We start from the raw sequence: 9,894 nt of genomic DNA on the forward strand, positions 1-9,894 counted from the left end.
TTCGCTTGTTTCAATTTTCAAACAAGACTCGTGCGCGACTATCGCGACCTTTGATGGAATCTGTTGTAGGCAGAGCTTTACGTTCCTTGATCCTCGGCTGTACTTTCAGGTAGAACCTTGTACTACATGCCTCGATATAACCGCCTGCTCACGTTCGAAGAACGTTACGTGCACTGGTGTGGCAAAATGCATGCGACATTTTCATTTTCATAGTTTATATATTTTATTTGTACGTTGCAGCAGGATGTCAGCTTACACGCTCTCCCCTTTCGGTCATGGTTCTGCTTTTCACCTCTCTCTTCCTTATCTTAATTTTATTCCACCTTTGTACGTTTATCTTTTTAAGAAAACGAATTCCCGTATTGTATCAAGAATACACGATATGCTCCGTGTCTTTGGCGATTTTGTGAAATTTGAGATGCCGGTAGAAACGAAATTATAATAATTACGACCGAGCCAGAAACAAGGAAAACATCTTACCTCGAAAAGCGGAAACGCAGAGCAAGGGAAACATGTTTTTCGACTACTGAAAACAAAACCATGTTATTCGTAGTTATCGTAACTGGGCCGTTTCCGTTGCGAAACTCATTATGCATTCGATGAAAGTCGACAGGGCATACGTTCACATTGAATGGATGTTCGACGGAACGTAAGGTGGATATGCAACTGGGAAATTTTCGACGAACACACAAGCCCCCGCTTCCATTCCATCGAACAAGCCACCAGAGAATCGCGGAACAACTGCACACTGGAATGAAACGCGTAGAAAGTAAAGTAATTCGATCATAATTAACGGGGGATCGAGGAAACGGACGGTTTTCAATGATGTTTTCATGGCGGGGTTGCTATTCGGGAAAAGGCTACGCAAATATCGAATTGGGGGAACAACGTGGAAATATAGTTTCGCGAAATGGAATCGTAAACCCTTTCGGCGGGCACGGATTACATTTACACAATAATAAAAACGCGGACACCCCCTCAGAAGAGGTGAATTAAATCCGTCCGTTTTGCCGCTGAAAAGGTAAAAATGAAGTGGAAAATTTAAATAACAACGCAGGGCCGGTTTTGTAATTTATTTGGACGAACAATCGCTGCAGGAGGTGTGTCCTAGTAGCGTTGTTTGTTTCGTTGGCGTTTTGAAGTTCCGCTCGCTGGGCCAATTATGGGAGCAACAAATAAATAACTACCGTGCGCAAAAGTTGGACTATCGACATTCACATTTTCGAACAAACGTCAATTTCAATTTTCGTTCAGTTAATTAGAAACAGCAAACGTTTATTATTTTCGATGGAAGCTGAGTTGTACCAATGGAGTCATTAGCGAATCCTGCACGAATTTTTACTGTGAATTCTCGTACTACAGGTTTGCGAAAAATGTCAAAGAAACTTTCGTGAAGTAACACGTGGCCTTTCAATCGAGGAAAGTTCGCTACCCCCGTCTAAATTCGAGAGGAAATCATTATCGAGAACACGGGGTAATAGGGTAATGGGAAAAGTCTCGTAACGACTAGAGCGGGTCGCAGTGGTTCACAGTCAGGTGACTAATATGCACCATGTAAAAAATGTCTTCGGAAAAGCCCTTCCAACGATAAATTGCCCATCGTCGACGAGGCAGCTCGAAACGTCAGAGAGCGCCCCGACAATTTATCGACGCATAAGCTGCGCGGTATCGGCCCTATTAGACCCGTTAACAATCTCGGATCAGATTTCATTGCTCCTTTCCTTGGAAGCTCCGTCCTCTTTGCTCCGAAATAAAGAGCAAAAAAAAAAAGCAGCGAGCAGAGGAACGCCAGGGCGAAGAAGAAAGAAAAAGGGAAGACGAGAGTTAACGGAGAGAGCGAGAGAGTAGCTGGAGATAAAAGCAATTAATTAAGGCTCGAAGCATCCCTCCATCTTTCTTTCCCCGACGTTCATCCTACTTTTTCACCCCCGGTGCCGCCAGTGTCTCTTTCATTCTTCTCTCGCGTAAATCCAACGCGCAAAGGTCGATCCTCCCGTCTGCTCTGAAAACGAGCCGACGACACTTTTGTATCCATTACGTGGGATAAGTGGGCCACGTCGCGAAATAATGGAACGGCCATGATTTTGTGAGTTTATCGTCACCCTGTCATGTGACACGGAAATGCAGCAAGGCGACTGGCGCGGGCCCTCCCCGCGTTTAAACGAGTCGAGGGTGCTCGCGCTTACACTCGTAATTAAAACACGCTGGGACTTAATGTTTCCTACTCCAAGAGGGCTTCCAAGTAACGAACCTCCGGTGTATTTTGTCGCAAACGACACGGAAATTTAGGGAAATCCGGTCGATTTGTCCAGCCGTTGGCGTCTAGTCGGTTAGCTTTGTATCCGGTGCATCACGCTCGCGTCTCGAACAGGTCCTTTCCCTTTTACCTTGACTCAAAAACAGATCTGGATAAGTGCTTCATCCTCTTTGAATTTTTCTTTGCAACTTTTGCGTCGAAGAATCATGTTTCATGCTCCAAAGTACTGCATCCTGAATTCACTCCTGACCTCGCTACTTCGAAATCTTCAAAGATTCAAGCTACTTCAACATAAGCGAATCACCGAAGGTTACCCAGTTCAGTTGTAAGTAGACATTTCGCCGCTGCATCTGTGCCAGTTCATTTCTAATTCGGCATTAAACAGTTGTACATCTTCGCTACTCGGCTTCCAAGCTTTCTTACATCGAGCACTCGTCTCTCTATGCTTACCATTGAATATCTGCCAGTTCGTTTTGATATCGACGTCCTGCGTCATTCGATAACTCAATTCTTACGTTTCTCTTGCATTCTTAAAAATCCTAGAGCATTATCCATTTTATGGAACTAAAAGTTTACTAAACATCGTTATACTAATGCGAGATAACGCGTCAATTTATTCATCAAGCATCCTGTGGCATCGATCAATGAAGTAACCCGAATATTAACGTGAGAAGCCAGGCGAGATGCTGTCTACAACACAAACAGTCGGCCAAAGTCGGTCAGAAACAAACAGTCAAACATTCAGGAACACACTAGAGTCAGACACTATTAAGCTATTACACACGCAAATTGACACAGTCGCATTATAGTTGTTACGCAGTCAGTTGCCGTTAAATATACACAGTTTGTTGCCACAAAGTTCACGCGTGTATAGCAACATTCTTCGGCAACAGCCATTGTTCATCCATTCTGCAAGCAAATCCATTTAGCTTCAAGAGTATAGACACTCTACTGTTGCTAAGAGAGTGAACAGTTAAGGGATGGTAATTTTGGTAAAAACGCAACTGTGTTTAGTTTAGAACGCGACAAGGATTCGAACGGTAGGTATTTTTTCTAAGACGTGATCCAAGTTTTTGAAAAACTGATGCACTCATCTGGCGAATAAGACAGACGCGAAAGAGTGATGTACTAGTTTATTTTCTGGATCGATGGATATGCAATATGCTGTCGAACATTATCATGGGACAGCATTACGCCTTATCGATTGAATAATGCAGCCTGCTCGATGCATAATTTAAATTTCATGACAATGTGTCTACAGTTACGGTTTCACTCTACCTCAGGGAAACGCAATGAACAATACTTGAATCCCGTTTCTGTATAAATTATTCAATATTCTATTTTTCATTCCTCTTATTAGTGTTCCACTAATTCCATTAGTGTTCCATTCCATTATTATTAGTGTTCCGTAATATTCCATTAGTGTTCCATTATTATTGTGGAAATTCTCTTATACATCAACATGATTAGCATTTCGCAATTTTAACCGCTCGTAATCTCTAGAAACAACCTCGGAAAATTGCCTCGTAGCTGCTAATCGTTCGCTTTGAAAAATGCTCCAAACGCAAAGGAATAAGACCGCGAGATTCGTCTGCTTTATTATATCCGCAAGCTCTGCCACCGACCGAATAATTACCAGCCACTTTATTCTCATTGGTCGACTGCGTTTGCTTCGTAGGACTGTAGGAAAGGCCGAAAGGAGATCCAGGCCAGTAACGAGCTGCGCCCCAGGCAACGAGTTACAGTTAAGGATGAGCTCCCAGCAAGGAAGTAGCGTTCTATTATTGCGAAAAGTTATTTCAAGGTTTGTCATACTTTCTCCGTTGGGCGAGATAAAACGATTCCCGTGAAACGAACTTTCTGCTCGCTTCTGTCTGAACTTTCCAAATCGACGGAGCATTTGACAGCTGGCCACATAAGTTTATTTTGAAACAGCACAGTGGTCCGTACGACAATTCCAATGGAAACCTGAGCAGCGAGCACGAAATTACCGTCGACTACGAAAAGTAGCCATAAAACGTTGCAAAGTTATTTAGGTCGTTTCGTGACATTAACCCTACGTAATATCGCGTGTAGGGCCATTGATACGCAGGATACTACTTTTTTGTTTTATCAGTTATCGAAACTAGTTATCGATCTCAAAGAATTATTTTTTGAATCGTGAAAACTGAAGTGCCAGCAAATCGAGAACGTTATACGAGTATTTCAAATAAAACGCTCGAGACAACTATGAAACGCACAAGTGCAATCAAACCTTTTCGGGATGCATGATTGAGATTCCAAGCAGCCTATAAAAAAAATTTGAAAATATCGATTTTCCAGTTCCGTCAGAGTGGAACATCCTATTCAAAGCGGACACTGTTTTTCGCAGCTTTGACTTTGTCGTCCAATCGTTGCTGTATCGGAGATGAAACGCCGTTGGCATACGGAAGGCACGAAAAGCCGAGTAATACATATAATTCAGAGGGATTCGGCGGGAACGGGTCGCGTCGTTTTTGTCCATCGGGTCTGGAAAGTGAAACGAAATCCTCGCAGTTTCCATTTCGCTAATCCTCGTAATGACCTTTTTTCCACTCGACTCCGCGCCGAGGCGGACGAATGAAAATCGTTCTTCACCGTAGATTTACCTCTTCCGTGGACAATGCACCGAGTGCGCTCAGCAAAACCAAACCGTCGCTATTTTGAAACCACATCTTGCCAAGTTACAATTCGCGTCACACAGCCGGCATCGTATAACCACGTTAGGACTCGCGATTATTCTATCTAGACAAGTATGTCGCACGAAAATTATAGCATTTCAAAATGGCATCACTCTTGTTCGCGTTTCGAGTCAAATTTCTATCGGAATAAGTAACTAGATATTTTTCGCGCGCGTCCAACAAAAGTGACATTTCTCTGCGTTTTAATTTATAGTAATCCATTTTGATGCGGTGAAAATGTCGCGATCGTTTCCCTCGACCCGGAGTCGACGTACACGGAGGTTAGCGCAATTTATCATCCAGATAAAGGAATCGCAATGGTTCCGTCCGGTCGACCGAGTTCGATAGCGTGCACCGAAATCTGCGAAACTCGCCGACGATGGAGCTGGGCAATAAGATAAGATTTCGAAAAGTTCTGCGTTTCCCTGGAACGTCCGCGATGGAATGAGACTGCAACTGAAGAAATCGAGGCGCCGCGGGCAAACAATGGCGATGGCACTTTTTCAGTTTCTCATTCGGGGCACTATGATAAGTGTTGTGTAAATTTAAATATGTTCTACATATTTAACCCAAACTAGGCACCTGTGCGATTTCGTTCTGCACGTTTCAAATTTGTTTCAGTTACCTAAAACTAATACCTCGACGAACATAGTATTGAAAGTAAAAGAAGAATAAAAACTCAAACTGCGCAATAATTTCACACAGATTCTCTCGAGGTACGAGATCATGGAGTAATTCAATTTTTTATTTCCTTTTTACTTGCAACGATTACGACTCTCAGCCCGCCATATGACACTGAATACCAAGAACGAGAGCTTCCTCGACAGTGAGTCGCGTAAGGAGATAGGACGGTAATTTTTCATCTCGATTCAGTCTCAAGATATAAAAATTTGCATGACACCGCCGGTTCTCCGCCGTTCCCATAATTTCTTAGTTTGCTTCGTCATCTTAAACCTCGCTACGAGGATTTTTGCGAGGCGTGCAGTTATCTTTCTCGCCGAGAGAATTTCGCTCGTATTGTTTAGAATCATTTACCCGCGGCGAGCGTAAAGGTAACGGTGAGCATAAAATGCGCGAGATTTTATAGCGACTATTAGCATAAACTTTATTGCCGCGCCGTCGTTGCAACATTGTATCGCGCATTGTACGATCCTGCGAAGTGACCCCCAGCCCTGCTATCGTTGCCAACTTCGCGGAAACACATCCGGTGTCAGTCGTTGGCGAATATAAACGAGACAGGCGTCCGTAATTAACGCGAAACCCTGGTGAAATAATATTTTCTAATTAATTATAGTTAGCGTCAAAATGTTCCGTAAACGTCTCTATAAAAGAGGACGATTCAATCACCTACAGTTGTCTTAGGATCGAATTGTAGTAGAACCGATTAAAACGCTACAACAGAAACCTTCCCACTGGTTTAAAGGTTCGGTTTTACACCCAAATTAATACCACGATGAAGTCGAGCAAGTTTTCTCTCGCTTAAATTCCCCGCGGTGTCACGGTGACAAAGAAAAACGTTCATCGACTTTCCGCTTGTTCCTTGAGTCGCAGGGGAGCATTCGTCGCGATCTTCGAGCGTGTTCGTTGGAACTTTCGCGGAGCAACGTGGAGCTACCCAGAGACAAGCGTTTAATTTACCGGAGCAAATTCGAATCGCGAGCGGAGACCACCCGCGGAGGTGTGTACCACGTCGAACGAAATTGCCAAAGTTGTTCATCTAGAACGACAATGGCGTAAACGAGGTGTAAAGCGAGGGTGCTAGGCGTCGTCTCGCGGGCGTCGAGTAGGCGCGTCTGATTTTCGAGGTGTTCGCCCGTTCGCGATCCCTCGCGTGGTTCGGTAATTAGTTTACCGAGATCGATATTAATGAGCATCGTGTAAACGACGGCCGTCGTGTCGCGTTTCACGCCGGAAAGAAAAACGCTTTCCCTGACCGTGTATCACTCCCGAGGCAGAGCCGCAGCCGACTGACTTATGAATAATGCATACGATAAATTCGCGTCGCACGCACGCATGCACGCCGCTAATTCCATTAGCTATACCATTTTGACGCTCGATACCCACGACGTATTCCATCGAGCACTCCTCCCGATTGTTGTTCTCCACAACCAACCCCCTGTTTGCTATTATTCGCCCCCGGTTACAGAGCAGAACTGTTGGAATTTTCTGAAGATCCTTAGAATAGTATATTCGTTGGGTGTTCCATCCATTCCACCCAACTGCGATCGACGAGTAGATGAAATAGAATGGTAACACCAAAACGGTCACGAGACGGTCAAAGAACCGTTAACCTTAGAACTTTTGTTGTTTCTCGTGTAATATTTATAAAACACTGCTCCAATGTATTCTATTGTTAATCCACCGAAGGCCTATGCGTCTCTTGTCAGGATTCCGACACTGTCTGCTGGATCAACATGTTCCGAGAAGGATTATTACGCGTGACTGTACACGGGGTTCGTTCCAATACGGCCATTCATTTATTTGTCAATCGCGCGTAATCGCCATATTGTGGAGAAATGGAAAGATCGATCTTCGAAGGAGTAATACTGGATCAGACGGATCAATTGGCCCTTTCGAGGCTGCGACCGACCAGGGAGCATCGCTCTGACGCTGATTTCGCAGGGAGATTCATGCAAACTTCATTATGATATATCTGACAGTTCGTAACTTCTTTCGTAACACCGTCCACATGCCACTTATCTCAAGATTAATCTTTCTCTCTCCCTACACTAAGGGTCGGATTAAGGCATGAGCTTTAGCGGAACAACCCAAGGGTCTCCGCCAACTAGATGGCCTCCAGAGATTAATTTAAGACAATATGATGAAGTTAGGCATAATCATGAAACACTGCGTGCCTCTGGTACGCCTCTACCCTCGTGGTAAACAATGGATTAACTTTTTTGCACTCTAATACTGAAATATTCTATGGATTTACTGGTAATTAACCATGACTAACGTAACTGGAGATGATCTTTCCTAGGATGAAACGTAAGGAGACAGGATCAACGTGGAATAAATACTTTACGAAAAGGCATAACGCTACACTAGTAAGAAATATCCTCGAGTCACACTGACCGCATCAATGATCGCCTAGCGCAATAATATGCTGGTATTTTAGTCCAGAAAACTCTTTTTCCACAGCTGATGTTCATATAAAGCGCATCCGATTTCTTTCATCCTAGTCATTTTATCGAAAGGATATGCTCAAGACTGATAATTACCTTCCGTACACATGAAGAGAATGGCAGCAATGGACAGCCTCGCTTGCCACCTCAAAGCCATGTCCGCAAATGTTTGATGGGGCGTTCACTTTGGTACTGAAGCGATTCACATCCTCTTCACTGGATGACAACGCACCGTCCACTCACTGACATGTACTAACACAAACGCGGGAAATCCTTATCGGTGACGCGTTGTCATCGCGCGGAGATCGGAAACCACTGTCCACTGACGACCACGAGACCCGACGACCCGAGGCTCGGCCGCGATTACTCGAATCACAGTTCGTCGATCGCCTCAAACGCGTCCTCTGGCCGTCTATTGTTGTCTCCTGGATCTTCCATAGGCCGCCGCTGCTCCTATCCACGCGCAGTCGAGGCTACAAGGCTCCCACGCTCACGGAACTCGACGACGATCCCGAAGTTTCGACGATGCCCAGCTTGCTTGGACAGATGAAACACGAAAGGAAACTTCTCCCTGTAAACGTGTGTCAGGGGAAATCGACTGTCGCGGCGGTGGAGTCGCTCCCAGCTAGAATCGTTGAACTCTTCGACGCGACCTCCGCGGAACGTTGATCCGACGTAACGCGACACCTGACAGATTTCGATCGCTCCTTTGGATGATATCGATCGTCCAAACCGTCGAGGCGACAACTTCGAAGACACTCGTCGATGATTAATAACGTCTCTGAGCAAAGATAATTCCGTTTTGTCACTTCCAAGGAAGGATTACCCTGAAACGAACACAACGTCCGACGCACTGTCTAGGACCTGACGGAATGTCGCTAACTATTGACGCTTTGTCGTATTCTTTCGAATATAAACAGATCGATTTTAGAAGCAAGGGAGAAGCTTCTTCTCGAGGAAGCTTCCTCTTGGGTCCGATCCAGGGCCCGAAGCAGCCCTCTTAGCAAGAGGATTTCACGTGTCCGCGAAATCTCGTTCAACCGAAACTCGTTTCCGCACGTTTCACACTGATCACACTCTCCAGGTCTGTAGGAACGTTCCGTGGACGGTCGTCTCGCGGATTCCCGTCATTTTCAGACTGCTAAGGACTCGCGTTAAATTTTTTTTTTTCAACGGGAACCCCCCGTCTGTGTACGCGACATCGTATATAGGACGACGGGACACGCACCACGTCTCGATTCGGTGGTAGATTTACCCTGACTGGGGAGATTCTCGGCCGTGAGAGCATGCGCGCTTCCGATCCACCTCCTGGTGATGGTGGAGACGCGCAGAGGGTCCACGAACAGGGTTCGCGCACACGTAAGGTCCAACCCACACAACGAGGCACGGGCACACCGACTTGGCCACCGACGCCAGCAGGGCTCACCTACACGTAGGCGTAGTCCTAAGAGTGGCCCGCGACGTACCGTGTGTCACGGACAGAAAGTGTGGCAAGCCGTGCGAGGAGCACGGGTTCGAGGTATGAAATCCACGGATACTCTTTAGAGCGCCCCTCGCGATGCCCCGACAGAGATTCAGCCGCGTGTTCATTTCACGCGTCACCATGATCGCTGGATTTACCGGTGATGGGCTGTAGATCGCACGATAGCCCTCGCTGCGTGGTGATTTCAGGTCGAGCACGTTACCCAAAACGTCACGGATGTACAGGATGTCTTGTTGCTGATGGACGTAACTTTAGATGTGGCTTGATCGTTATATAAAGCTTGGGTAATTATAGAGAACAGGTACATCCTCTCCGATTTCGATGATTTTT

The 9,894-nt window shown here is 45.5% G+C and overlaps 1 protein-coding gene across 1 annotated transcript in view; it reads right to left on the bottom strand.

The window, feature by feature from the left end:
- LOC128873579 (cell adhesion molecule 2-like) overlaps nucleotides 1-9,683 on the bottom strand; it is a 30,068-nt gene extending 20,385 nt beyond the window's left edge. Inside the window, exon 1 of the mRNA XM_054117230.1 lies at nucleotides 8,178-9,683. Within this exon, the coding sequence (XP_053973205.1) occupies nucleotides 8,178-8,238 (61 nt within the window). The 5' untranslated portion in view covers nucleotides 8,239-9,683. The remainder of the gene's footprint in view (nucleotides 1-8,177) is intronic.
- Between the last annotated feature and the right edge of the window lie 211 nt (nucleotides 9,684-9,894).

This window comes from Hylaeus volcanicus, chromosome 3 (genome assembly GCF_026283585.1).
Source record: "Hylaeus volcanicus isolate JK05 chromosome 3, UHH_iyHylVolc1.0_haploid, whole genome shotgun sequence".
Taxonomy (NCBI): Eukaryota; Metazoa; Arthropoda; class Insecta; order Hymenoptera; family Colletidae; genus Hylaeus; species Hylaeus volcanicus.